This window comes from Cryptococcus neoformans, assembly GCF_000091045.1.
Source record: "Cryptococcus neoformans var. neoformans JEC21 chromosome 6 sequence".
In the NCBI taxonomy this organism is placed as follows: Eukaryota; Fungi; Basidiomycota; class Tremellomycetes; order Tremellales; family Cryptococcaceae; genus Cryptococcus; species Cryptococcus deneoformans.
Window position 1 is genome coordinate 678,077 of NC_006691.1, and position 27,164 is coordinate 705,240.

A 27,164-nucleotide genomic window follows, 5' to 3' on the forward strand; every position below is an offset into this window, starting at 1 on the left:
ATTAACCTTTGAAAACTTAGTTCTTCTTCTTGCCCTTGGCCTTCACCACCTTAAAGCCGGCATCGGTCGTCTGTTTTGGCTGAGTCTTCACCACATCGGCCAAACTAGAGATCTTCTTGCCACCAGCCGCCCCACCAGGCCTAGCCGCATCCGCCTTCCTCTTCGCCATGAACTCTTGAGCGAACCTTCTGCCATCAAGAGTTGAGCTGTTGGCGTAGACACTGTCGCTGATAATCTCCATTTGGTCTGCTCGAGAAGCGGCAGGAGGATCGATAGGGAAGGACAAGAGCACAGAAATGAAGTCATCAACATCACCTTTGAAACCGGTGAGGGCTTGCTTGGTCCATCGGACAAATTCGACTGAAGGGGCACCGTCATCGACAATGGATGTGGATGCAGAAGGGCCTGTAGCCTTTTTCACGGGTACTGGGGCGGCGGCAGGCTTCACAACGGGCGCAGGAGTAGGCTTAACGTTAACGGGGGTGGCGGCTCTCGGAACGCCAGAAGAACTGGCAACCCTGCCGCCGGCACCAACAGTAGTCCATCCAGGTTGAATCTCCTCCCTCTTCACAGGTGCCGCAGCCAAATCAGCATAGCCCCTCCTGGTACTACCAGCGTTTGGGATTGCACTTGCACCCGCCCCAGCAGCCTGGCCCTGGGCAACACGGGCAGCTTGTGCAGCTCGAGTCTTGCGCTTCTCTTCCTCCTCCTGAATTTGCTTCAACGTCTTCTTAGGGGCCTCACCAGCACCACCCCATGCAGCTACAGCAGGACCAGGGGTGGAAGGAGTAGCGGGAGAGTGAGAACGGACAGTTCCTTTGCCAGTCTGTGACGGCAAACCCCAAGACATGCTAGCGGGCAGGTCTTCTGAACTTGCGGAAACAAGCACTGGGGAAGCGGTCGCCGCACGTGCTTCCGCCAAGGCCACCCGGCGAGCTTCAGCACGCCTGGCCTCGGCTTCTTGAATATCTCTCAAAGAGGGACTAGGAGCGGCACGTTCCTCATTTTTAATAGCCCAGGGAGCAATCTTAGGCTTAGAAGATGACCTTTCAAGAGAAGGACTGGCAGAAGCATCTGCAGTGGGGCCTGGAGTGGATACATCCACAACCTTGGGAAGCTGAACAGGGGTGGGGATGATCTCAAATTCTTCCCTGGAAGTAGGTTTGCTGGGTCTGATAGAAGCGGCCTGCGCAGGGGTGGGATCGACGGGATCTGTGAGAGAGGTCTCATCGCTAGGAGTCAGAGTCTTTTTCCAAGCGCTTGTTGTAGGCGCAGGAGCAGGCTTGAAAGCGGGGGTAGAGATAACAGGAGATTCGACAGGAGTAAGTTCTTCTACTTCATCCTCCTCTTCTTGATCGAGGTCGATAGCGAGTTGTTCCTTTACATCTTCAACAGTCTCAAGCTGGATGTCAGCCTCTGGTTCAGCAGATACTTTAATCTGTGCAGTTTCCTCAACCTGTTCAGATTGAGATCCCTCATCCACAGGCTCAGAGATAGGCACCGACTGCTCGACCTCCTGCTGTTGCTGCTGCTGCTGCTGCTGCTGCTGCTGAGGCTGACTTTGCTCATACAATACTTGTTGAGGAAGTTGAGCTTGGTCCCACTGAACAGGGGCACTTTGAGATTGGGGCTGGTTTTGGGGTTGAGATTGGTAACCTATTTGTTGCGGGAAGCCTCCGGCCTGTTGCTGAAGACCATGCACTCCCCAAGGCTGAGGCTGACCATAGATATCTCCGGGGGCTGACCTCATGCCCATCTGCTGGGGCGCACCAAAGTACCCCTGGTGCTGCTGCTGCTGCTGCTGTTGCTGTTGCTGCTGTTGCTGTTGCTGCATGTACTGTAAAGGGGCGGAGCCGATTGGTGAAGGCACACCAATGTTGCTAAATGGAGCAGGAGAAAGGGGAGACATGCCCATGCGAAGAGATGGTTGAGGAGCAAGAGCATTCCACCCTTGCGTGGGAGAGGGAGCATACCCAGGAGAAGCCACCTGATCGAGAGGTTGATGGCCAAGCGGATAATTGTGGGAAAAGGCAGTATCGTAGCCGGGAATGTAGGGGGCAGCGCCTGGGACAGAAGGGAGGGGAGGCTGAGGGCTGACGCGCGGGTCTGAACCAATAGGAGACTGCATAGAGAGGTTGCGGAAGTTGTCCGGAAGACTGCTCATTGCATGCTGTTGAAGGGCAGCGATAGGGATTGGAAGATTGGGAGGCAGCTGTCGAGGTCGAATGGGCGAGAGGAAAGGCTGAACAGCGTTGCCCGTCGCTGCTTTGAGCTCGGACAATGGACGAAAGTCACTTTCAGACGCACGACGGAGAGGAAGATCGTCGGTAAAGTATGAGTGAGAGTACCAGTCGTGCATCTGAGTGCCAGTGAATGGTCCTTGCTCTTGACCATTGGGATCGCGATAGAACCACTCAACAGCACCAAGATCTTCCTTGGGTTCTTGGATGGGTACTTGAGGTGTCTGGGAAGTGGGAGTGGGAGCTGGGATCGAGTCAAGAACCGTTGCGTCACGATCAGGAATGGGCGTAGCTGAAGGTGTGGCAATCACAGAGGCTGACACGCCGGCCTGATTAGAGATCGGAACGTCAAGAGTCTAGAAGACACATTGACAACATGTTAGCCGACAATGACAATGAGACATGAGAACCAACGTACCTTATCGCTCTCGCCAGCCGGCAGACCAGCAGCAATCCTCCATTTTCTCTGCCCCACTTCTTTCTGCTCCGAAGTTTCAACGGAAGGGCTCGAAGGGGCGGCCGAGTTGCCAAACCCAAGAACACCTTCGAAATTACCGGCAGGAGTCTTGGGGCCCGACCTCCAGGTCGCCGCTGAGGACCTCGATTCTGCCCAAGTCAGCCAATAGTGACAACATTTCGGGCCAGAAACTCACCTCCGCCAACGTCCTCATTCCTTCTACTCATCCTTTTCGCCACACCGCCAAAGCCTCCACCCAATGCGCCGGGCGCCTTATGGTCAATACCACTAGGGCTCAAGACTCCACCGCCAAAAGAGCCCATTTTCCCCAACGATCCACTAAAGGCCCCGCCTTCCCCACGGGTAAATCCTGCATTGCGGCGAGTGGAAAGGCCATTCGTCGCATGCTCCCCCGGAGTATTCGTTTGGTTCAACTGTCGCCGCGTCGAAAGAGCGGGATGAACCGAGGTAGCAAGAATCTACCAAGCTCTGTATCAGCTACGACTGCACTTGGTCTATAAATTGATGCGCACCTTCTTCTCCGTGTCGGTCAAATCTCTCATCCCTACGGGCCGGTTCACACTCTGGCTAACCAACACACCGCCGCCTTCTGCCATCTCCACTAACTCAATAGGCCTTTCCTTGAACTTGCTCTCGTCAAAGAGGGAAAGTATTTGCTCGCGACTATACCTGAATGGATGGACATTTACTATTCCTCCGTTCAGGTCCTGGTTGGGGAAATAGCCGTCTGTCGCAACATTGGGACTAGATGGGGTATGCGTTACGCGCGAGTAGCTCAAAGTAGGATGAGTTGTAGTCGTTGGAGACGCCGATCTAGGGTTCGCGGGCAAAGCCGGGAAGGGAGAAGATGTGGTAGACTTCCTAAGAGGAACTTCTGTTGTAGGAGTAGTAGTTGTCGAGCCGGAGGGCTTGATGGGTTTGGCCCATTGGGGAGCGAAGTGCATGGACATTCTTGGGGAGAGTTAGCTGGAGGCGTCTGGGGGTATCTTCTGCTTACGTTGCGGGTGTTGGGAAATTGTTTTCTGGGCTGTAAGGTGACGAATGTTTTAGGTGAAATAATTTGCAGCTCGTACATGAACAAGTCAGACCTTGAAAGCAGAGGTAAATGCACCCGGCATTAGGCGGCGTTTTACTCTTACTGGACCACGTGGCATATTTCAAAAAAGTGTGGCATCGCAGGTCCAAGGTGGAGGTGGTGCATCTCCTCTTTCCATGGGACAAGAAGCAGTACTGATATTGTACTCGACCATATCTCATGGGCCGGGTACATATCGTGAGTGAATATTGTATTCACGCTGTCAAATCTGGCACCTGACGTGCTCAGCTTGGCATTGGGTCCATTGGCACCCTTATTGCCCATCATCTTCGCTTGGCTCATCCCTCTCTCCCTCTCACTCTTCTGGTTCGTAATGCCTCCCTTTTCTCAGATCTGTCTGTCACGCGCAATGGAATAACTTCCAGATCTTCAAATTATGACTTCGAGTCCCCGAACTCCGAAGGATGCCACATAACATCTCTAATTGTGACACTGAAAACGACTCAAACACTCTCAGCCATCCGGCCTCTGCTTCCCCGCTTGAGTCCCACTTCGGTCGTGACTCTGTTGCAAAATGGGATGGGTGTATATGATGAGTTATGCGAGCATCTGTGGCCAGAGAATACCAACCGACCATTCTTCGTTTTAGGTACAACCCCGCATGGGGTCGCACCTGCTGGCGGTAAAGGCGTAATTGGACATCACACACCTAATGGTCATGGAGATATCAAATGGGGAGTAGTACCACATCCTAGAAAAGTCGCAGACCCCTTGGAAAAGTGGTTATTTGGTTCAAACTCAACAGTTATTGAATCGCCTTTGCAACTTCCAGCCGTACCGGAGGGTAGTGGAGACCTGACCAATCTTCATTTTACTCTCTCTGCTCTGCTTTCCACAACACCCCTCAACCCTATGCTCTTATCCTATCATCAATTGCGTCTGGCCCTATTGTTAAAACTGGCTGTGAATGCAGTTGTTAACCCACTTACCGCCGTTTTGGGAAGAGGGCAGTTGCGAAACGGCACTCTATCCACCTATAGCGGCGGCACAGCGCTGGTCGAGGCCGTGGTGGACGAAACATCTAGGGTCTTTCTGTCCTACCTACAAACCCAGTCCTTCTCCTCGGAGGAGCTGCAAGCGTTTCAACCACACGTCCTTCAGCAGCATCTTACGAACATCATCGCCTCTACGGTTGATAATACATCTTCTATGGCTGTAGATATACGCGAGAAAAGACTTACAGAGGTGGACTATATCAATGGCTACGTTGTCAAGCTTGGTGAGAAAATGGGTTTGGAGACACCTGTTAATGAAATGCTGTATAATATGGTCAAATTTATAGAGTCTATATAATGTCTAGATACATGATATACTAATACAACGACCAAAACGACTACAGCTCTTAGACTTCGAGCTCAACGTATCCATTCGTGCATCTTGAATTCTGTGCTTGTGAATCCACTGAGACCGTCATGGCCCAGCTCAAGCAGTCTTCGACCACTTCCTATTTCATCCACCGCCTGCTGGGACATCGTGATTGAAGGAGAAGATACTTGAGTATTTTCTTTCGGGCTATTGGTGCATCAGTATCATTAAACACAGCAAGTGAATAATCCATACCCAGGGGGACCAAACACCTTTAAACCTCTGACATGCGTATCCTTTCCATTCAAGTGGTTCGCAAAGATAAGAACCCTTAGAAAATGGCAAGGTATAGGGGGGCTAATTACATATTGTAAATTCTGCTACAGCTTATCAGCCCTCCTGCGAGACTCACCCCTCTTTTTCCATGCGAGAGGCGGTGTGTTCCATAGGTCGCAAAGGGATCAAATGCCAGCCATCGGGTTTCGAAAATTCCATATATCGGACCTGCTATCAGATCAGCTCATTCATATATTATATGCAAGGCGAATGCTTACTTCTTGGAGATCATGCACTCCGGTACCACACCTTATACCGATTTTAGAAGGCGTGTAAGAATCATCTCGAGGATGTGACATGTGCACTGCAATAGCCTAGGTCATTATCTGATCAGCGTGGCTCTCATGTCAGATACGTTGGATAGTATTTACCGATATCATGACTTTTCGAGGGAAGGCCAGATCAATTGTATGAGGTTGCGCCCCTTCAGATCTACGAAAGGATGTCGACGACGGGATAGTCAACCAATCGTCTCTGGGGGATTGCCAACACTCACTGCCAAAAGGTGCTATCATTACCGTCCCGCAAATTGTCGACGCCAAAGCCATATTTATGAGATGAAACACTCCACTGAGCAAGATGTGAAAGCTCAGGGCGTTCAAGAATTAAGAGCGAAGAGGGAAGACCTGATGTGTGTGAGGGAGGTGAAGGGGTATTCGGGGCGGGCGAAGACATTGCGGCCGATCAGATTGTCGATGTCGTTTGCAGCTGTTTCCACCTAAGGCCTTTTTTACAGTAGCGGATAACAGTAGTATGATGTATGCATATGTTGGCTATTCGGGTCAGTGATGTACGGATCGTCGGTCGGCGGTGCGCGTTTGCTGACAAGGCCAGGGGCTCGACTAAAAATGGTGACGTCTGCAGATCAGGGGGGGCCGCCAAACCTAAAAGCTGCCATAGTCGAGTCCATGTTCGGATCTGGCAAAAGTTGCATATGCAGTATCCACTGCTCGCTGTCAATCTTATTCCATCTGAGGGTTCCCGAGGTTCCCAGAGACAAACCGGACATTCAGATGCAAATCTGCGATCCCAAAACCTTTGAAATTTATATCACTCCCTAAACACCAACGCCGTCAGAACACTCCTCACCGCTCGACAGACACAGCCTCGACAAATATTAGACATTATTCCCTTCATTCGTTCTTTAACTACGCCGGCGCAAGAGCAGACCCCAAGATAGATGCTCTTCTCCCTTCTTACAGTCCCCACTTCTATATTACTTTTTCTCGCTTATATCCTCAATGAGGTGACCGTCACCCCCATTGCCAATTTTACGGTCCCTCTTCATCGTCCCACATCAACCTCCACATTCAACCTTCTACCTGCAGCTCCTATCAACGGCTCATGGAATGTCATTTGGCAGCCTCCATCCTTGTTGACACTTTGGACTTCAGCTTTGAACGGCTTGCCCTCAAGTATTCTGACAGCTCTAAAGTTTAAAAACATCCAAAGGCTGAAGAGATTTTATGACTTCTCCATCGGTGCTTGTTTACTGGGCGTAGCCATAGGCGTAGGAGGAGCAGGGTGGATCACTTACAGTGTTTGGATGGACGTATGGAGAGAGCTAGAGGGGCATGTTCGGCTTTCCCCTGATATTGAAGGAGAGGTGGTAGAGGGTGTCGGCCAGGAGATCGTGCGACGGGCCTTTGCCCCTGTAATTGAGGTACCCACAGCAATTGGCGGGGCAACGGGGGGTGGATTGAGACCTTTGGTAGGGCAGAAAGCTATCCAAATGTTGACAATGTAGCTGATCCAGACTTTTAGATACCAGGTTTAACTGTGCCTTGGTCCCATACCCCTAGTCTGATACTGGCATTGGTGGTGAATCAGCTCATTCACGAGCTCGGACATGCTCTTAGTGCTTCTCTGTAAGTTCGTCCCCTCCCACATATGCAGCCAGGCTAACCGCTACCGCAGCGATGATATTCGGCCCTCTAAACTGAGCTTCAATTTACATTATTTTTTGCCTAGTATGACGGTTGAATTTCCTTCTGTTCAATCCCTTACCGCGTGCGTTCTGAAGAGCATTTTGTCCCCTAATAATGCTGATAATCTGGCGAAAGGAATGGCAAAATGAGGATTGCCTCCTCAGGTCCAGCTCATAACCTTATCATTTGGTTTATACTCTGGCTTCTTACCTTTAGTGGCTTTGGTCGAATATTCTGGAAGACTCAATCCACCGGAGGTGTTGTGGTGCAGGATGTGGATTGGGTACGTACTTTTTCTCCTGCTAATGTGGCGAACAATTAATTTAATGGTACAGACCTCCCCTCTTGCCAGACATCTTCAAGCGGATGATATCATAACCCATCTTAACGATATCGCCCTTTCGCCTACATCCTCTTCACCCTCCCCTGTCGACAAGTGGATTTGGTATCTTACTTCCTCGATAGAAGATGACCCTGAAAGAGGTTGGTGCGTCACCAGATCCGATTTCCTAGCGCTTTCACCCACGCCCTGCGATTTCAAAACACAAAAAGGCCAAGGAGCAATCCCTTTCCGATCAGTCAACACTCGTGGCTATCCACAAGAGCCACTGGAGAGATGTATTCATCCGCATCCGATCCTCGACATCCCTTCTAAAGCTTGCCCATGTCCTGATGAAAACTGGCTATGCATTCGGCCCAAAGCAACCGATATTCTTAGAATAAGGGTTGGGGGCAGGAAAGAAAAGGTCGTTCTGTGGGAAGGAACCCGAGAGGAGGTTTTAAGGGTCGTGAATGTGGGCGTCCAAGTCGGAAGAATTTGGAGTGCGGGTATGCGTACTCTGGGGCTTATTTTTAGGTGAAATTTCCCTTACATCTTAAATGATATTGATGATTGACCCTTCATACAGATACACACAAATAATCGCTTCCTCGCTCTTCCTCTTTAACCTCCTTCCTCTCCCCTCAACCGACGGCTCCCAACTTCTGGAGGCTTTGACTGAGTGGACGCCAACGGGGAAACCGGTGAAGCCTTTGACTGCAAAATCAATGCAAGCTACTTTGAATACGCCTGAAAGCCGAGAATTGACGGAAGCAGAAGGGTATGAATTGGCGAGCGATGAGGAAGCTGCTATAGGCTTGAAAGCCGATCAGTCAGGAAATACTGGGACACGACAGAAGCCAAAGGTAGCCAAGTGGAAGAAGTTTCTGAAAATAACTGTGCAAGTTTACATGGTCGCAGTTTGCGTTATGTGGGTCATCGGATGGGGTATGATCCTGCTCTTACAAAGCAGTTGAGTGTTTCGCCACTTATTGGTTATATAAAAAGAAGAAATACTTGGGATATACATTTTGCCACGTTAACGTGCATCTGCTGCATATGAATGATATACGATTTCATCTATCAAGTCTAATAAGATAACTCGCCAAAGCAACAAAGGTTTTAAAAGGCACTCATGCCGTCAACAACTTTTTCCATACTCTCAGCAGCCCTCTTGACCCAGCTGTCTTGAAATTCTTCGCCTTCAAACAGGCCGATGTCAGCGCCCAGTAACTCCGAGTTGGGCTCTTCCCTCCATCCTCCTCGAAGAAAAGCTCGGCCACCGTCTTTGGACATGAGCATGGCCCGGGCGCGAGCTTGATGCTCTTTGGAAGGGGATTGGAGAGATGTGTACAGAGAGATTCGCTAAAGAGGAAAATTAGACCTGATATCGGCCTGATACGTCAGCGAACTCACGGGAGGGATAGTGACTCGGTCGATCTTGAAGCAGTATTCGCTGACACTCAAGCAGCACGTTACGCCGCCATCTTCCCTTGGATTTTCCTTTCGCCTGGCCAGCCATGCACGCTTGATCTCTTCGACCTTGTTTCCCAAGGGTGAGCCTTGCGCCGGAGTAACAGTGCCGGAGACGGAGGCACTGGAGTTAGGGCTAGCAGTGCGAGTGGGAGGGGCAGAGATAGTGGGCACGATGTGAGGAGCTGAGGATACGACACCAGCCGCCACTTTGTTTTTTGCAGCCCCTGCTTTGGACGTCTTCTTGGGATAAAGAATGAATTCACAAGCGAGATACATCCATTTCTCATCCCAACCCAAACAGTAGGCCTCCATTGTGTACTCTGATCCGATGGGTATCTCCTTGAAGAAGACGTAATGTGTGGCTCCAAGAGCCATATACGTTCCACGAGCAGTAAAAGAGGGTGAAAGGGCTTTAATACACCAATCCATCTTCAAAGCATCCGAATTCTTGGCATAGGACCTACGCTTGATAAGAACACATTTCGGTCACTAATATATCATGAACCCACGAGTTGCTCAAATGCATGTTGTAATCGCAGTCGTCGACCCCGGCAATCCTCTTATGTCGCACACGCAGACTTCTGATACCTCCATTTTTATCATTTTGGGCTTTCCAGTCAGCAAGGTACTTGGCTCGCCCCTTGTGCCATGCAAGGTAATATGCTTTGACGCCGTGCCACCATACACGGACATGCCAGACAAACGGCCATGAAGGGGAATGCGAAAGAAATAGAAGAAGAAGAATAAGCTTGACTGCAGATGCGTTAGTCTACTATAATAGAAGAGGACGTAGACGTACGAGGCTTGGGGATGAAGGGGAGTAGAGGAGCGGACGAGCTGGTGAAGCTGCCTATTAACGAGCGAAGGCCTGAGACCAAGCTTGTCGGTACCTGTGAAAGGAGTTCCATCTGTGAGCAAGTTGGGAAAATGGAGAGAACTAGGGAGCAGTTTTCAAAGAAACTGTATAAAGAGCAAATTAAAAGGAAAAAAGTTGGTGGGCATCGAAGAGGACAAGCGAGGGCGTTATCGCAATCGGGTACGGGGGTGGTCTCGGCGATTGACCACCGTGTTTTTACATAGTATGACTCACGGATATGCTTGAAGCGGTGGCATGAGTTCTTGGCATGGTTGATTTGTGGGTGCTAGACGAAAAGATGCATGGGCGTGGAGAGGCGGTGGGAACTTGTTGGAACAAGCAGTGAGATGAGGAATCTGTCCTTTGCTGCTGGGACCAATTTATCGACATACACGCCCGGGCAAGCGCCCGGGTAACAAGTGGCCGAGAGACGCAGCATGCCTAAGTACTAATCTGCAGTAAGAGAAGGCAGGCTGAGTAATCGACGTAGTCGAAGAACAGGGATGTGGAAGGCATGCGGTGTCTCCGGGCAGAGTGGAGGCTGGCCAGGAGAACAATAGGACATTGCAGCTCAAGCCCGGCGACGGCCATAATCACAATTCGGTACATATATCAATACAGCTGCTACTCTCTTCTGGCACTCTGCCCAAGTAGCTAATATAATGGCTACAGAATTCACTCCCTCAGTATACTCTCTTGTTTCCACGCCTCTTCCGTCAAATTCGAGACCCTCAGCCACTCTCGACGAGCAAGCAGAAACCGAAGATCTCATCTCTCAATTATTCGACCTCACCGCTGACCCCAATGCCCTCGTCTCGCAGCATGGCAAAATATATTCCGGTCTCAGGAAGCAAGAGCATACCCAATTTCTTGCCTCTACTTTCTTTCAATTGCCGGGAAAGTTTGTGAGCCTCGATGCTAGCCGACCATGGTTAATATTCTGGACGGTGCATTCTCTTGACCTCTTGGGCGTGGCTCTTGATCAGGGAACAAAGGACAGGTGAGTTGACGCCTGCATGGATTTTGTAGCTTTGACTGACTCCCTTGACAGGGTGGTGTCGACTTTGCTTCACTTCCTTTCGCCAATGGGCGGTTTCGCTGGTGGCCCTGCCAATTCTCAAATCCCTCACCTGCTACCCACCTACGCTTCTGTCTGCTCTCTAGCCATCACAGGTAACGACGGTCCGACAGGTGGTTGGAAGGATCTTGCAGATGCTAGACAGAGCCTATATGAGTTCTTTATGAGGTGTAAGAGACCCGATGGCGGCTTTGTCGTTTGTGAAGGGGGCGAAGTTGATGTCCGGTAAGTTCTTTTCGATCAGAATATTAGTAGCTCACTTGCAAATCTCAAGAGGGACATATTGTCTGTTGGTGGTTGCTACTCTTCTTGACATCATTACACCGGAACTTTTACACAATGTCGATAAATTTGTCTCTGCCTGCCAGACTTATGAAGGCGGTTTCGCTTGCGCCTCTTTCCCGTTCCCTTCAGTTGTCCCGTCGACTTCTGCCCTTCCAACATCGGAACCCTCTTGTAGAGTTTCTATGGCAGAGGCACACGGTGGATATACTTCTTGTTCACTGAATTCGCACTTCCTTCTTACCTCTGTACCTCTTCCTTCTTTCCCGTCATCCATTGATGCCAGTGCAGCGCTTCGATGGACTGTCCTTCAACAGGGAGAAGCTATTGAAGGAGGAGGTTTCAGGGGACGGACAAACAAATTGGTTGACGGTTGTTATTCATGGTGGGTTGGCGGTGGAGCCCCCGTAGCAGAAGAATTAGTGAGGAGAGAAAAGAGCAAAAAAGTGAAAAAGTCGCGAGTTGAACTCATTGAAGAAGAGGAGAAGGAAGGTGACTGGGAGGACGTTCCTCGTGAGTAGGCAAACCCCGTAGACGAATTCATATTTTGACAGTGCGACCCTTATTAGCTATACCACCTACCTTCAACCGGGGTTCGTCGCATGTCGACAATATAAGGTCACTGCTGACTTGCTCTCCTCTATAGTCGCTTTGCAAGAGTTCACTCTTGTTGCAGCTCAGCAGGATCCAGGTTCCACAGGTGGTCTTCGTGATAAGCCCGGGAAGTAAGTCATTGCTACGGTTGTGACTCGGTGAGTAGCAAGCTAACTATGTAAAGACGTCCCGATCAATACCATACTTGCAACAATCTCTCGGGTCTTTCTATCGCTCAGCATAAGATGAGCCATTCTCCTTCCGCCGTGTCGTCTAATCGTCTCAAATTCGACGCATCCAAGGGGCTTCCAGCCATCGAACCTGTCGCTCCTGGGGGTGGGTGGAAGAATGAGGATGAGAGGCGCAACGCAAGGCGGGAGATTTGGGCCAATGCTCTTGGATGGATCGAGGAAGAAGGGGGAGAAATAATTGTGGGAGGAAGGGACAACCGTGTTGTGAGTAGTCATCTTGTGAATATCCTTTAGAATGACTCAATGTTTGACCAGAATACGACGACCCCTGTCTTCAACATCCTTGGGTTAAGGTTGAAGCCGTTCATCAACTATTTTTATTGTCAAGAGAATTGAACTCCGCAATTGTAGAGGAAAATCGTATTATCTTTGGGAACCATGTATGGTTAAATTCTCAAAACCTTTAGTCTATGGGCAAAACAGTTTTAGTATAGAAAGGTTAAGTGCGCTTAGAGAACGGCAACAAATAATGGCAGCTTTAAAAACTGTTCGCATGTGAGGAACGCCCAGATATAAGGGTGCTTTCTAAGCTCGAAATACTTTTACATCATCTTTCATAGGATACATTTCCACAGCTTTAAAGCTGAGCACGATGCCTCTCCGCACCTTTCCAGCCTGCACCCAAAATCTTGCCCATCTCTGTCCCAGGTCCGCACTCAACCTTAAAAAGGTCGCCCGATCTGGGCCATTTCTGATGATCACCATCTCCGCCCCGATACGAAGTCGCCGAGACAATGTACATGGTAGTGAGGTCTTTGCCTATCATGTGGAATCCAGTCAGGAGCTTGCTAGGTAACCAATTACGACGAGAGCTCACCTCCAAAACATGGGATAGTGGGGTTTTTGCATCCCTTCAGCGTGACCATTGCGATAAGTTTTCCCTCAGGATTGAAGCCAACCACCCTCTCATCCCTCCACCTAGCCACCCACACGTTCCCCACGCCGTCAACACAGAGCCCATCATAAGCGCCATGAGTGGGATTCTCAGCATCAAGTGCCGGTGGAGGAAGAGCAAATGTACGTTTGTTAGACCAGTAAGGAGGAGTCGTCGAATAGTTGTAAGCCGATACAAGGTCGTACCGGGAGTCAATATAGTCTGATAGCTTGTAAGCTAGCTTGCAACAGTAGACTGTGTTTGGATACGTACAGACGGTTCGACCGTCAGGAGACCACCCCAGACCGTTTGACACACCGACATTGTTCATGGTCTCCACCGCTTTTCCTCCATCCCATCTGGTCATTCTGTTAGCTAGTGGATTTAAAAGAACAGGATAATTTTACATACACGAATAGCTTCCCCGGCATTTCGGGCTTGCTTTCATCGATACCCATGCTTCCAAACCACACCCTGCCGTCGGGGTCTACCCCACCATCATTGAACCTTATGACGCCATCTTCGACGAGTTTAGCATCCAGGGTCTCATCAAGGACAGCTTCATACTCCCTTTTGACAGGAGTAGGGCTTGTGGTGGTAGGCGTTGTTGCAGGCGGGAGTACCACAAGAGATGAAGCGTTGGTCGCGATGAAACCAGGTGCATTGGCACGAGGAGTGATGTATGAAAGGCAGGGGGACTGCGGGTAAACGTCAATTGAGCGATTCCCTGTAGCAGGGTCTAATCTAAAAGATCATGAAGACATCCCTATCAGTAAGCAGATGAAGCTGACTAAAATGGCCAACGAACTACACTATACCTACGTATGGAGTTCTGAACGAAAGATGTCTACCCAGTGGAGAAGTTGAGTCCTCGAATCCCACACAACTCCTTTCATGCCAAAGTAAACCACTCTATCATTAGAATAATGTGGTGAACGCCATACCTTCACCGAGGTTGTTTTGAGCTTCGAGTACGAGTTCAGCTTCGACAACAGGATGATTATGGGTGGTCATTTTGGATTAGCGGCTGTCTCTGCGTTGCGAACTTAATAATGAAAGGAATGTACTTTGGACGATGCTATTTATGGAGGGTCGTTTATCGGGTAAGTGAGTACTGGCTGTGTTGCTTCGTCCGACCCACCGGAGATACAGTGAACGTCAGCTGACAGCTTGTTCATGTAATTACAGTATTACGTTCTGTAGCCCGCTGAATGGTTACGAACCTTCGTTCGGCATCTCCCGGCCCTCGGTCCGAGCAACTCCGGCCCCACCCACACATTGACGCGACGCGTCTGTCTTTCGTCCTTCATTTTCCTTTCTTCCTCACAGCCACTCTTCCCTGACAATTCTTTGAGCCCTTCCCTATCTGCCCAGGGATGCGGGGACAGAAACGTCTCCTAGATGTTGATCCTGATGACCTCGTCAGCTTTCACACCGCCATTTCTCCTTCTACAGGTCGTGGCCAGGCCGAGACAATGGTTCGAGCTCATGTGGGTGCTCATCTTTGCCGCGAAATATCGGGATACAGGAGGATGAACTATATTATTGCCCAATACCGCGGGCTGACGTTTGGAAACAGAAACGTCCCAGACAACAGACCCCTTCACCTCGCCGACACACTCCATCACTTCAATTAGCTGTCAATCTCTCTCAATCTTCCCGCAGTCCGCCAGCTTTTCTGTCAGAATCGAACATACGAACGACTTGCGGCGCATCAATGCCTCTTGATTTCACTGATTGTCCAAGGCAGACGAGGAAGGAATGGTATGCAGGGGTTTTTTCTAGCCCCTCATCCTCCAGCCATTGGTCTAGCAATTCCTCTAGTCCAATTAACATTCTCCACTCGACTCCTACTAAGCGACGCGACCACCGATTGAGTTTTGCACCCAGTTCGGATGGCAAACCTAGTGTATATCAGCATCCTGATGCTACTACAAGGTCCGAACGACAGGAAAATAATGAGATCATTCTAGGCGTAAGCTGACCGCTTTGGGGCTGTTGAGATTGCGAGGACTTGACGTCGATAATACTGTAGGTAACATCTTATCCCTCCCCTCGCTACACACATGCAAGCCGTTCTCCTAAACCAGCCACGGCAAACGGTTTCCATCACATATTATCTGGTCTGAACGATCTCCGAATTCGAGATCAATACACTGCACAGTCGTCAGAGTCTCTGAGCCGTTCGACATCCGGCAGGAGCGCCATGACCTTACAAACTCCACCGACTGGTTCATCCAGGAGAAGTTTTGCTATCTATGGCGATAATGGTGAACAGAACCAGTAAGCAGAACTATTCTTAGAATGTGTATATACTGACTATCGTCCAGATATTTGTCGCCAACGTCAGCGGCAGGAGCCCCACACCCTAAACAGCCCAACTTTTCTTTCTCAAAACCTACTGCAGAAGGGTCCCCCCTGTCTCGGCGGCAATGTCGAGACCGAATTCCTGAGCGAAACTTGGCTTTGGCAAAAGCGATGTCCGATTTGGATTCAGATTCAGGCTCCGAAATTGACGTTGTCATGGAAGAGCCAATGATTTTGGGGGCCTATGGAAAGATATAAGACGCTGGCAAGCGACTTCCGAGCATTGACCGGGATAACACACAGCATCAATCAGTCAGCAAGATTCCCAGCTAGGCCCTAACGGTCGGAAAATGTTGGATAGGCGACTTCAACACATTGCGCCATCCTTCGGACCTTCAATCTCGAGTAATCATCATCGGGATTTTCTTTTCTACTCCAATCAAGGTACTCAACCAACTCAGCAATTCACATGCCCGTCATGGTACCCTCTCTTCTATTATCAAGCTAGGCTTCGCTGTGTTTTTAACATTATCACCACAAATCATTCATTCGATCTGTGTACTATATACGGCATCATGACTTAAAAACTCTTGTCATCGATAGCCCCACAATATTACTCGGTACGCATTCAAATATATTTGTTCCTATATTCATGTCATGTACAAATCTTATGTTTTCATACTTTCATGATTGACTCGCCCACCACTCCTTCCGCCGGCCTCCGCCGGCCAGATCGGAACATCATCATTCATCATTCATTCAGTCAGGTATTATTTATATATATGGTGACGTCAGGTCGAAACGTGTCGCTCATCGCCGACAATAACAGGGAACTAGCTACTACTACTATAACTCACTACGTAGGGCGAATGTTTTGAGTGGGTGTGATAGGAACAGGAGCGAGAAGAACACCGCCCCTACATAAATCCATCTAAACAAGGAGATCTGTATCCCAACAGAATCAGCATACTACTACTACTGCTGTCCTCCACATATCGCATCCGCGGAGAACAGACACTCCATCCTCAATCATGAATCCAGTGTAAGTCGTTGCTTATCAGTTGCACGGAATATTGAATTGACATCTCCAAGCTCCCCGACATCATCCAGAGGTATGCGGGAGTACATACCACAGGGGATGGAAGACGAGGACCTAGATGGGGAGTATCTAGACATGGAGGAACCTATCGAAGGAGATTTTACACTGAGAGCGATTTTGGCTGGGCTCGGGGTAGGAGTGGTGCTCTGCATGACCAATATATACTTTGGGCTTCAAACCGGTGCGTGTCATTTCGTAGACCACAACATTCTGTCAGCTAAACCATTCCTTTTAGGATGGGTGTCAATGATGTCTCTGCAATCCGCCCTCCTTGGATTTGCAATATTCCGCGTTCCTACTTTCCTTCCTCGATTGTTCCCGTCCATGAGACCTTTCACACCTCAAGAGAACGTCGTGCTACAGACAACAGCCGTGGCTACCGGTACTATGCCGCTCGCCGCCGGCCTTGTAGGAATTATACCAGCGCTGAGCATGATGAGCCCGGAGATCGACGGGCGAGAGCCGCTCTTCATGGGATGGGGTGATCTGATCATGTGGTGTCTGGCAGTAGCTTTTTTTGGGTAAGTGGTTAGTCCTTGTTAACGTATCCCAAACACTCATGATAAACATATCTGTGCAGGGTGTTCCTGGCGGTACCGCTGCGTAAGCAAGTTATTGTGAAAGAGAAACTTGTTTTCCCCTCAGGCAGTACGTGTCACGACCAGCTACTGTGTCCTGGCATTCTCTAACTCATCTTATGTTTTCAGCTGCAACTGCACAGCTCATCTCTCTTCTTCACCATACACCCCCAGTTGAAGTGCAAGGGGCACGAACCACGGCTTATCGCCGTTTACGTCGCTCGTCAACTTCTGTCTCGCCTAATCGGAGCCGCAGGCATGATAACGACGAGGAGGACGAATGGGGTGAGGATAGAGAGGCAGAGTGGGAAGAAGAAAAGGATGTGGATATCATGACTGGTAAGGGATGGTGGGCTTTGGGGGCTAGTTTCATTGCTAGTGGCAGCCTTACTGTGAGTTGAGCCCTAGGTTCAGCAGAAAGTATGATAAGCCAATCTGATTTTTGAATACCATCCAGGTTTTAAGCTTCCTTTTCCCCATCTTATTCTCCATCCCAGTATTTGACGTTTTGAGTCTTCCATTTGGGTCAAGTCTTGCAGCCAGCTGGATGTGGTGGCAGGTTCATCTCTGGTTCTTCATATCCACAGTTGCTGATGGCAAGTAGGTTCACGCCTTCTCTATCCTATGTCGGTCAAGGTGCGAAATACGTCCTCCATTTGTGCCCAAGCTAATAAATTACCACAGGGATCATTATGGGGTTCCCTGTAACTGTTTCGATGAATATCGGAATGGTAGTAGGATGGGCTATGCTCTCACCCTTATCAAAACATCTTGGATGGGCACCCGGTCCAGTTTCATCTACAACGGATGGAGCTAGAGGTTGGATTGTGAGTAATGGCTCAAAATAAATGTCCAGGCTCTAATTATGTTGCAGCTATGGGTTGCACTAGCCATCATGATAGCCGAGTCAATCATTTCTCTGCTCCCCATCACTTTTTCTTATGTCTCTACTGCTTTTCGCCAGTACCGCCAGCGCAATTACCGACCTGGCATCTTCGCTTCCGCACCGCGATCACCCTCCTCCCAAGTCTCGGGAGAAGACGATTACTTCACTCCGCCAGACAAGGACGAGGAGCCAGAACATGAGCCTCCTGAAAGGCTGGTTCCAAATTCATGGGTGTTATGGGGCTTGGGAGTTAGCGGTGTGATGGGTGTCATACTGGTCTGGTTTGTATTTGGCTCTGATGGGATACATCCTTGGGCAACCGCCATCGGTTTGCTATTGGCTAGTATCCTGAGTCTGATAGGTGTGAGAGCTTTGGGAGAGACTGATCTAAACCCTGTGAGTGGTCATGCAGGTGACATTCAAATGGTGATCTGACCGAGCTGGGTAGGTTTCTGGGATCGGGAAGATTAGCCAACTTTTCTTCGCCATCTTACAACCGGGTAATGTCGTGGCCAATATCATTGCTGGCGGGGTAGCGGAGGTAAGCTTTCTTTGGTTCATCGCCGGAGGTTTATTAATCATATGTCATCTAGGCTGGAGCTCAACAGTTTGTTCAAGCTTCATGCGTTTGGTGATTTGCGGGCTGATCTTTCGACAGAGCAGGTGATCTCATGCAAGACCTCAAGACTGGTCATCTTCTCAGGGCTTCTCCTAGAAGTCAGTTTTACGGTCAAATGATTGGTAGCCTGGCGAGTGTATTTGTAGCTACTGCGGGTTACAAGTTCTATACCTCAGCGTATACCATTCCCGGTCCTGAATTTGCTGTTCCTTCTGCTGGTATCTGGTGCGTCAGCTTTTTGGTCATAGAACTTTACTCACACGGAACGTAGGCTCAATCTTGCGCGCCTGCTCAATAACGGTCACCTTCCTTCTCACGTCATACCCTTTATGTTAGGCTTTGGTGCTCTTTTCGCATGTCTCTCATTCGTCAAAGCTTTCCGTTCGTCTTTCCCCGCGTCCATCGCTTCGTCAAGGCTCGTCACTCTTCTTCCTTCTGGTATTGCATTCGCCGTCGGATTTCTCAATTCTCCATCATTCTCGATTGCGAGGTTAATCGGCGGATACATTGCTTATCGCGCTGCAAAAGCCACCAGAACAGGAGAAACGCCATTGTTGATGATAGTGGTCGCGAGCGGGTTTGTATTGGGTGAAGGCGTCGTCAGTGTGATAACTCTTGGTTTGACGAGTGCCGGGGTGGGGGCGATCAGCTGCTGGGGATGTGGCATCAATGGAGGGGGATACTGCTCTGGCGGTTGTTCGTGAACGAACAATTCCTTAAATTTCAAGAATAGAAGACGAAGGGGTACAAAAGGACTTCCAATGTATCAGGATGTCTACCTCCACATGCTTTGGCCATTGTGCATCCTTGTTTATGCCTACGACATTCTTATTGCTATTATATATCTACTTGTAATAACAGGTACAATCATGCTCTGCCCGGAGTCTGATTCAGCAGTCGTCGCTTACTTGTATGTCATCGTCAGGTTGAATTGGGGCGCCAGAGCCAGATGGGGCATGCACGCACACGTGGTGTACAGAACAAGCTGCGTTAAACCTCTCAGCTTTGCTCGTGGCCATCTGACATATTAATCCTTCATTCTTCATGCCACATGAGGGAAAACTGCAACAGGCGAGGAAGAGTAATATTTTGAGTAAGGTTGAGACATGTGGCCCTCATTTCTGTACGTAGCTGTGAAGACAGATGTTTATCAGGTTCGGATACGTAAGAGCGGGGCCTTTTACGAAATGCCGCGATAAAACAAGTCGCTGAGCTCAACCGTCTCCTTTTGCCAAAAGTTAATGGCAAAGGGATCCTCTCTATATCCTCTTTTCTACGCAATCAATCGGACAGTCTCTTTGGTTATTAATCATGCGACGTGGCACTCCGTATCTTCTCCGGGGTTTCTCGAGTATCTCGTCCGCCCACGATTTCCCGCAGCGCGGACGCCGTCCAAACCTCACTTCAAGTGAAAATTGGTTGATGGTGCCAGTTCTCACACGGTCTGGTTGAAACGTTTACCGTGGTCACGTTAAGCGACGGCGGAAATAGGACTTTGAGCCAGGTGCTTCGGATAACAGACTCAAGGCACTCATATATACAGCACCCCATCTTCGTCTATAGCCCCAGCAACTCATTTTAAACAGATATAAACAGATCTTCGAGATTACTTTTACCATTCTTCCTAACTTGAGACCGTAGAACAAGAAAGTAACATGGTGAGCCAAGTTGCCCTGATGTGCGTTTCCCGCTAACACCTGTCTAACACCTGTCTTAGCCTAAAACGCTTATCACACCTTTCATTTATCACCCAGACGCTCCTTCTTCACAGCCTAACCCTTCCCTTTCTAACCCCAGTTTCCCGGAGGCCAAGCCACCCAGGCGGTCGATCTTCTGCATACCTACTGCATCCTTCAATCCGTTTAAGCGTTTTCGTACGCACAAAGATCTTCCACGCCGCCCATATCAGCCATCTGAAGTCATCCAGTCTTATGATGGATTCTGCAATATATCTTCTTCAAAGACCAGAATAGCAAGTGACATGTGGTGTGATGTCTCCTGCATGGCCGACAGATACTCCATCAGGTCCATTAGCGCTTCCCAAATATCGACTGCCGGTGGTGATGAGGACGTTACGAAAGATGAGTCGGAAGATGCCAACGTTCCTAATTCGGTTGCTATCGACTTTAGGGAGGGGAATACGCCTGTGCCGGCTCGCCAAGCAAACGGAAAGGAGATGGGAAATTCCATGGCCACTTCCGAAATCGTTTTCCAGGACAAGCAGGCCAAAGACGCGATGTGGGTGGAGGTGCTTCCAAATTCCTCCCCTATATGCGATGAGCCAACTCTCAAAGCAACTAAACGCGATACTGTCTGCTTAGACTTACTGGACAAAGGTCAACAAATCGTGCTTTCTGCATTTTCAGAGTTCTCCCCCTCCGAGTCGATTAAGCGTGCTCGCACCTCGCTCAGGGATATCAGTCCATCACGGCCGGCCTATTCTTGGAACAACAAGAGAAAATCGAGGAAATTGACTCGCTCAAACGCTATCAGAAGATACAAGCGATAGACTCGTAAGATTGGACATTTTATATAAGCTTGGACATTCATACATAGTGTTGTATATGTAATTATTTAATATATGGTACCTGTATTATCTAACAAGACTCTACTTTCTTTCTTGACATGTCATTCGATCTATATTGTGAAGTCGCTCGTTCTCGCTGGAATTTATAATATGCCACCGTCGGATACCTACTATGTATTGATTATATCGCCGCGTCTGTCGTTGAACAACGGCAAAATCCATCTTTATTAATATTATTCTTATCTTCTGGTGGGCATACATTCCAAGGCGAACTTACCACAGGGGACGGCCCAGAGCAGCTTCCCATTTGCTCCACTTATTATGAAAGTAACCATAACCCGGTCATCGATCGCCATCATCAATCGACAGGACGACAAAGCTAGTGATAGTCGAGTCTTGTTGATGATCACTGTAGCGCCCGTGCACCGCCCTTTGGCTTGTGCTGATTAACAACCCTGAAGCTGGGAAACTAACTCCCGAACGATCAGCAGCATGGGTCCTTTCCAAGCCAAATTTGATCCTACCTGGTGTTTCGAAGGAGGCTAATAACTGCTGATGGTTCAGGATGTGGGCGAGTGCAAGTGTAAACTGTATGCGTAAAGCTGATGGTGAGGGTGCGGGCGCAGGTTGGCAATCTATTCTGGCCCACTACACTGGAATGCACATATATATACCACCTGCCCCTCCCAGTTCTTTTCCGTTTCCCCCTTTCTTCCATTTCGTAACTCAACCATTCCAAATTAGGTGAGTAGCTTGTTTGCACCGTGTATACCCCGGTGATCTGAAGAAACAGCAAAAGCGTCTTCGAGATTGCCTTTTATTCTTCCACTGAGTGCAGGTCACATCAGTGAGACAAACGTTGAACGTTTCTTCCAGCTATCCCTTATAACTAGTAGGTGCATTTAGCTGCGACATAAACTCGCAAAACTGATTACAAGCTATTAGTTATGTCTCGTTCCTCCTCTCCTGACATTGAAAAAGGCGTCCCTCCTCCGCCCCGTCGCTCAAGAGGAAAGTGCTGCTGTATCCTCTTTTGCGTTTTATTGCTCCTTGCCGCTTTAGCAGTAGGTGGCTTTGCCCTCTATGAGTATGTGATCAAACCTCGCATAATCGATACACACCTTTTATCCGATATCGACGGCAATGGATCAACTACAGCATCGGCACCAACTCTGTTACAGACGACGGTAATACCTACTGCGACCAGTCCGTCATTCAACGGGGCTGTTGGAGGATATACTCCGGCCATTGGGGTTTGGAGTAAGGCCGATAAGGATGATTTAGATGGTGAAGGGGACGGTAGCGGGACTGTGGATCAAGATGTTTCAAACGATGGCCAGTCTAATAATTCTGCTGGCATTGATGACGCTATTATGGCCATTGATCACACGACTTCCGCCTCTGCTTCTGACCCATCTTCCGCCACGAAAGATTCCGTCACGAAAGACTGGGATGGGTACGATTCTGGGCAATGGAACAATGATAAATGGGGATGGCAGAATTATGGACCTTGAGCTCGTAGTCTGAGACTGTTGGAGCAAGTGTTTGTCAACACTGTTGGATTCTTCACATTACTATCTAGATCAACTTTTTTACTTTTTACTTTGATATAGTATACGGCATGCACGCTGCAGTAATAATCCGATTGCATACCCTAAAGACTGAAAACGGTCGGGAAACTGCATAAACCATATTGTAAAAAGAGGTATCAATAGGCTACCTTGATTTTACACTCTTAATTCTTGCACAGTACACATTGCTTACAATCTCGCCCTTTAGTTTTGCCTCGCTCACAACAAGAATCTATCGGTACCCATACCCTGTTTGATTTTGGTACATCATCGGGTTGTACCCTGTCATTTGGGACATCATTCCAGGCATTCCCTGCCCCTGCATACCCATCATACCAGTCTGTTGCGGCATCATCCCGGTAGGTTGAGCCATCATGCCAGTCTGCTGAGGCATCATACCCGGCGCGCCGTTATAGCCTGTAGTGAGTGGACGAAGGGCATCGTATTTGCCTGTTCCAGATGTCAGCACTCATCGCACCATCCGAGGGGTTTTTCCCTTTTTTCTACACACCAGCTGCTTGAGGTTGTTGTTCCTCGGGTTTACCAAAGTCCGTCTTCTTCATAGCTGCAAAGATGTTTGAAGGCGCAAACTTGTCAGGGGCCTGCTGAGCTTGTTGAGGTTGAGGAGGGGGCATGGAGGCAATGGTGTTAAATGTGGACTGTTGTTGTTGTTGTTGTTGTTGTTGTTGTTGTTGTTGGGGAAAGCCAGTAAAGTCTATGGGTAGATTAGTGCGCCATTCACGAAAATCCAAAATTGCCACTTACTAGGCTGCATACCCATCTGACCGGTGAAGAACCCAGTTTGCTGAGGCATCATTTGTTGCTGAGCATGGAAGCTGGAAGTAGTCTGAGGCTGTTGCTGTTGCGGCTGGAATCCAGTTTGCTGAGCACCCATCGGCAATAGATCTCGAGTTGGAACAAACATCCCTGTGGCTTGCGGTTGCATGGGGTTCAACAGCCCCTGGTTTACGGGGACGGGGGCGAGCGGGCCACGGGGAGCGTTGGAAGAGTTGGACATGCCTGTTTGTTGAGCAAGCATCGACATCGGTTGGCCCGAGTTCTGCACACCGAGGCCATACGCGTTGGGAACAAAGGACTGCTGTGACTGGGCGGTAGGCTGAGGTGATAGCTGGGATTGTGGTTGCTGGGCGGCTGGGTGCTGAGCAGGTGCTGACGGTGCTCGGGGCGCGCCTGCGCCCGTCATGTGGGAAAACTTGTCAAAGCTTCCGCCCGTGTTATTCTGGCTGATGCCTGTACTCGCGGGCCTGAGCGCATTGATCTGAGCAAGCAGAGAGTCGGTGTTGTTGGCTACCTTGGGAGAAGTCGAGACGGGAGCAGCAGACGGCCCGGGGGATGAGCTAGTCGTAACAGTGGCAGGGGCGGGAGAGGAAGGCTTGGAAATGGGTTTGATAGTCCAGGCGTCATCGTCAAACCCGGTTGAAGTGGCAGGTGCTGCTGCCGGCTTCTTTTCCTCAACGGTGGGAGGAGTCAAAATCACGGGTGGAGGCGTAGGAGCGCTGGGCGGGGTGGGTGTAAGAGTGACTTGAGCAAGCTTGTCGCTTGCAGCAGCCAATGCAGCGGCGTCGACTGATTCTGGACCGGTCGACTTCTTTTCCGGCCTCCCTCTTCGAGTGTTGTTGGCCAATTTCCCATTGGGACCGGTAAACAGTCCAGGCGGCTTGCCACCCGCCTCTTGTTCTTGCAACTGCCTCGCCAGCTCTTCATCCTTTTCAATCTGCGCTTGCTGCTCTGGTGTCTTCTTTGAGAACCTGCTCTGGATGACTTTGCGCACACGGATCACGTCGCCTTCGCGCAGACCGAGGGAGCGAAGTGTACCGTTATCCAAGTCGGGTAGGATGCTATCGTCAATACGGTCACGCTCAAAATTGGTAGCATAGCGGGTGCAGTCGTCCATATCGCACCCGGCGGAAAGGAAGAACTCGAACCAGTCGAATGGGGGGCGTTTACTTGCTGCCGCCTTGGAGGCACGCACGACTTCAGCGGGGATCGGTTCCTCGCTCCTGTGGGTGCTTTCGACCGACCTTTGTCCTGGTCGTCTACCTGTAGGCTGCTGGCCCAGCGGTCGGTCATCTTCATCCATGCTCGCCTTTTTAGCCTTCTTTGCTTCATGCCTCCTGATCAACTCGGTATCGCGCGCAGACATTTTTTCGAGTGGGACGTCGATAATGACTCCGTTGAGCTTGTGCAGGCGGACCTTGCCATTGAGCAGACCGAGGTATTCAGCTTCGACGTCGAACTGTCCGCTTTTATCGGACCAGGTGCGGACCTTGGCGGGGTTGGGTTCTGCGGAAACAAGAAAGATGAGTGAATCACTAGAAAGGGGAACAAAGTTTTAAAACTTACTGGAACGAGCATTGTCAGGAGGTCGTGCGGGAGCGGCATGTCCTCTGGTGGGAAGCCTGTTGGCAGCTGCGGCCACATCGTTGCCTGACGGCCTTTTCGTGATTTGAGGCGGCTGCAATCCTCCAGCCCGGGCATTCTCCCTCCTACGCAGTTTCAAAGTCAGGGATGGGTCATTAAAAATGTCTTTTAAACCCAACTTACGCCGCTTTGGCCTCTTCCTCTCGTCGTCTTCGTTCCTCTTCTTGTCTTCGCAAAGCCTTTCTTGCTGCCCTCTCCTTTTGTTCTTCCTCAATCTGGATAGCCAACTGCCTGTCCTCTTCTTCTTGCATGCGACGAGCTTCGGCAGCCGCTTGAATCCGACGTCGTTCTTCTTCTGCGGCAAGTTGACGTTGACGCTCAGATTCCTGCTGGGCGGCACGGGCTTCGGCTTCGGCTTCAGCTTTGGCTTCGGATGCACGATACTCTTCTTCATCGTCCTCATCGTACGCGGCAGGTCCACCCGCGGCAGAAGCGGAGGGAGCAGGGACAGAGCCGTCATTGAGCTGAAGGTACGCGGCGGGCACTACACCTTGCTGACCGTTTGAATCCTTGACGAGCCACCACTCGTCGTTCTCCTTGTCCACGATGGCTACCGTATCGTTCTCCTTTACCGTCAGTTCGTCATCGCCCGCGGCATCAAAGTCGTAGAGAACGGTCGCTGCTTCTTCTTCACCTTTTTGTGCGGGCGCGGGCTCGGGCTCGGGCTCGGCAAAGCGGACACCCTTTGGTTCAGAGTTGTTGGAGGTGGCGGAGATGGTGCGGGAAGGATGGGGGGGAGGAGGAAGCGGGGTGAAAGCGGGTTGTGGTGCGCGCTCCGGTTGGGGTTGGGGTTCGGGCTCGGGTTCGGCCTCGTCTTCAGAAGAGACAGGTTGTGTCTCGTTGTTGAGCAATTCAAGGGCCTCGCCTGCGGCAGCTTTGCTTTGCTCGAGCTTGGCAAGAATGGCGCGTGCAGTATCAGCGCTGCCGCAATGGAACTGAAGAGGTTCGGCGAGGGTGGAGAGGGCGAGAGAGAGGTTCTTGGAGGAAGGCTGGCTGACGGAGAGGACGTCTGTGATTGGGTATTGTTTGACAGGAGCGGCCTGCAAAAGAAGATTTTTTTGGTGTAAATGAGAAACATGTCATCTTGTAAAGCACTCACCTTGTCAGTATCAGATGCGAAAAAAACTGCAGCGTTGCCGACACCGAGTGTCCCTTTCTTCTTCTTTTTGCCCTCGAGCTCACTGATGCTCCATGTTTCGACCTTGTCCTTGAGCTTGAGCTGCCTCTGCTTCTCGGCGAGCTCCTTTTCGTGCTCAGCCTGCCTTTGCGCCTCGAGCTCTGCCTCGGTATCGGCTGCGTCGGCAACCTGGACCTGCTCCGACGCATCGAGGGGCTCGCAATAGTTGCGTGGGACAAAGCCGAGCTTGGATGAAGGGTCCGAGTCCAGTCGAACGAGGAGCCAGTCGTCCTCGACAGAGTACACGTGCAGGGCGGATTCATCTGACATGGATAGTTCTTCCGGAGAGGTGGATTCATAGGCGAACATGGCGCGGGTGGTGCTTATGGGTGGTATCTGTGATGCGCGTCAGTGCAGGCTCGAGATGTGGTTGCTGGCGTCGTCGAGCTGGCGGAGCTGGAGCGCGACAGGTGCCGGGACAGCGGCAGGACGGACGGACTCACCTCCTCGACATAGGTGGCGGGTACGAGGCCGACCTGGCCGTCTGCGCCGCCGTTATCATCCTTGAGCTTTGCCTTCCACCAGCTGCATGGGTGTGAGTGTGTGGCTGTGGGAGCGGGACTCACTCGTTGTCCTCCTTGTCGATGATGTAGAGGATGTGGTCTTCATGGAAGGCGAGCTCGGTGTCTGGGTCCTGTGGCTGGTAGTCGTAGAGGGCCTTTGCGACTGCGACGTAGGCCATGGTGCGGGGCGGGCGATGGCGGGGATGAAGCGGGAGATGAGCGGAGTGGAGATGGAAACGCAAGATGGACGACGCCGCCTCTTTTCGTCGCCCGCGTCCACTCCTCCACTCACCACTCACCCACCACCCCCCCCCCCCGATGTCCCGCCCGCAAGCTGCGCCC

General features: G+C 50.3%; 12 protein-coding genes across 13 annotated transcripts; 7 read left to right on the forward strand and 5 right to left on the reverse strand.

Annotated features, from left to right (window-relative positions):
- Nucleotides 1-12: 12 nt before the first annotated feature.
- CNF02320 (cytoplasm protein, putative) lies at nt 13-3,788 on the reverse strand. Its single transcript, XM_024657397.1, has 5 exons — nt 3,716-3,788; nt 3,231-3,669; nt 2,894-3,176; nt 2,659-2,846; nt 13-2,596 (listed from the first exon to the last, which is right to left on the reverse strand). The coding sequence occupies exons 2-5, from the start codon at nt 3,666-3,668 to the stop codon at nt 17-19; spliced, it is 3,489 nt and encodes a 1,162-aa protein (XP_024513093.1). The 5' UTR covers nt 3,669; nt 3,716-3,788; the 3' UTR covers nt 13-16.
- A 150-nt stretch (nt 3,789-3,938) lies between these two features.
- CNF02330 (conserved hypothetical protein) lies at nt 3,939-5,139 on the forward strand. The gene is made up of 2 exons (XM_024657398.1): nt 3,939-3,991; nt 4,043-5,139. Exons 1-2 carry the CDS (start codon nt 3,974-3,976, stop codon nt 5,105-5,107), a joined length of 1,083 nt encoding a protein of 360 aa, XP_024513141.1. The 5' UTR covers nt 3,939-3,973; the 3' UTR covers nt 5,108-5,139.
- CNF02340 (conserved hypothetical protein) lies at nt 4,939-6,229 on the reverse strand. The gene is made up of 6 exons (XM_024657399.1): nt 5,952-6,229; nt 5,827-5,887; nt 5,674-5,769; nt 5,532-5,623; nt 5,375-5,476; nt 4,939-5,326 (listed from the first exon to the last, which is right to left on the reverse strand). The coding sequence occupies exons 1-6, from the start codon at nt 6,128-6,130 to the stop codon at nt 5,170-5,172; spliced, it is 687 nt and encodes a 228-aa protein (XP_024513143.1). The 5' UTR covers nt 6,131-6,229; the 3' UTR covers nt 4,939-5,169.
- A 162-nt stretch (nt 6,230-6,391) lies between these two features.
- Nucleotides 6,392-8,767, forward strand: CNF02350 (expressed protein). The gene is made up of 6 exons (XM_571333.2): nt 6,392-7,166; nt 7,220-7,323; nt 7,373-7,465; nt 7,519-7,666; nt 7,719-8,239; nt 8,292-8,767. The coding sequence occupies exons 1-6, from the start codon at nt 6,636-6,638 to the stop codon at nt 8,677-8,679; spliced, it is 1,785 nt and encodes a 594-aa protein (XP_571333.1). The 5' UTR covers nt 6,392-6,635; the 3' UTR covers nt 8,680-8,767.
- Nucleotides 8,723-10,366, reverse strand: CNF02360 (expressed protein). Of its 2 annotated transcripts, XM_024658570.1 has the most exons (5): nt 10,269-10,366; nt 9,978-10,068; nt 9,688-9,931; nt 9,119-9,638; nt 8,723-9,067 (listed from the first exon to the last, which is right to left on the reverse strand). In XM_024658570.1, the coding sequence occupies exons 1-5, from the start codon at nt 10,302-10,304 to the stop codon at nt 8,825-8,827; spliced, it is 1,134 nt and encodes a 377-aa protein (XP_024514497.1). In that variant the 5' UTR covers nt 10,305-10,366; the 3' UTR covers nt 8,723-8,824. The 2 variants fall into 2 exon arrangements, with proteins under 2 accessions (XP_024514497.1, XP_571547.1); XM_571547.2 differs by lacking the exon at nt 10,269-10,366 and having other exon boundaries at nt 9,978-10,131.
- A 262-nt stretch (nt 10,367-10,628) lies between these two features.
- Nucleotides 10,629-12,845, forward strand: CNF02370 (protein farnesyltransferase, putative). The gene is made up of 7 exons (XM_571334.2): nt 10,629-11,034; nt 11,086-11,337; nt 11,387-11,907; nt 11,964-11,987; nt 12,041-12,119; nt 12,173-12,443; nt 12,495-12,845. The coding sequence occupies exons 1-7, from the start codon at nt 10,697-10,699 to the stop codon at nt 12,573-12,575; spliced, it is 1,566 nt and encodes a 521-aa protein (XP_571334.1). The 5' UTR covers nt 10,629-10,696; the 3' UTR covers nt 12,576-12,845.
- On the reverse strand, nt 12,748-14,274 carry CNF02380 (conserved hypothetical protein). The gene is made up of 5 exons (XM_024657400.1): nt 13,936-14,274; nt 13,525-13,857; nt 13,387-13,472; nt 13,057-13,335; nt 12,748-12,998 (listed from the first exon to the last, which is right to left on the reverse strand). Exons 1-5 carry the CDS (start codon nt 14,007-14,009, stop codon nt 12,817-12,819), a joined length of 954 nt encoding a protein of 317 aa, XP_024513144.1. The 5' UTR covers nt 14,010-14,274; the 3' UTR covers nt 12,748-12,816.
- A 171-nt stretch (nt 14,275-14,445) lies between these two features.
- On the forward strand, nt 14,446-16,077 carry CNF02385 (hypothetical protein). Its single transcript, XM_024658571.1, has 4 exons — nt 14,446-14,603; nt 14,693-15,088; nt 15,149-15,396; nt 15,444-16,077. The coding sequence occupies exons 1-4, from the start codon at nt 14,490-14,492 to the stop codon at nt 15,676-15,678; spliced, it is 993 nt and encodes a 330-aa protein (XP_024514498.1). The 5' UTR covers nt 14,446-14,489; the 3' UTR covers nt 15,679-16,077.
- Nucleotides 16,078-16,237: 160 nt separating this feature from the next.
- Nucleotides 16,238-19,578, forward strand: CNF02390 (conserved hypothetical protein). Its single transcript, XM_571335.2, has 13 exons — nt 16,238-16,462; nt 16,513-16,700; nt 16,755-17,040; nt 17,100-17,167; nt 17,227-17,489; nt 17,555-17,652; nt 17,702-17,733; nt 17,782-17,924; nt 17,972-18,379; nt 18,432-18,524; nt 18,577-18,590; nt 18,642-18,827; nt 18,874-19,578. Exons 1-13 carry the CDS (start codon nt 16,452-16,454, stop codon nt 19,304-19,306), a joined length of 2,223 nt encoding a protein of 740 aa, XP_571335.1. The 5' UTR covers nt 16,238-16,451; the 3' UTR covers nt 19,307-19,578.
- Nucleotides 19,579-19,860: 282 nt separating this feature from the next.
- CNF02393 (hypothetical protein) lies at nt 19,861-21,294 on the forward strand. Its single transcript, XM_024658572.1, has 2 exons — nt 19,861-20,260; nt 20,320-21,294. Exons 1-2 carry the CDS (start codon nt 20,258-20,260, stop codon nt 21,109-21,111), a joined length of 795 nt encoding a protein of 264 aa, XP_024514499.1. The 5' UTR covers nt 19,861-20,257; the 3' UTR covers nt 21,112-21,294.
- Nucleotides 21,295-21,382: 88 nt separating this feature from the next.
- Nucleotides 21,383-22,774, forward strand: CNF02395 (hypothetical protein). The gene is made up of 3 exons (XM_024658573.1): nt 21,383-21,873; nt 21,929-22,021; nt 22,075-22,774. Exon 3 carries the CDS (start codon nt 22,077-22,079, stop codon nt 22,641-22,643), a length of 567 nt encoding a protein of 188 aa, XP_024514500.1. The 5' UTR covers nt 21,383-21,873; nt 21,929-22,021; nt 22,075-22,076; the 3' UTR covers nt 22,644-22,774.
- CNF02400 (cell wall organization and biogenesis-related protein, putative) lies at nt 22,759-27,107 on the reverse strand. The gene is made up of 8 exons (XM_571337.2): nt 26,886-27,107; nt 26,763-26,844; nt 26,242-26,655; nt 25,266-26,182; nt 25,065-25,207; nt 23,466-25,004; nt 23,212-23,415; nt 22,759-23,150 (listed from the first exon to the last, which is right to left on the reverse strand). Exons 1-8 carry the CDS (start codon nt 26,999-27,001, stop codon nt 22,933-22,935), a joined length of 3,633 nt encoding a protein of 1,210 aa, XP_571337.1. The 5' UTR covers nt 27,002-27,107; the 3' UTR covers nt 22,759-22,932.
- Nucleotides 27,108-27,164: the final 57 nt, after the last annotated feature.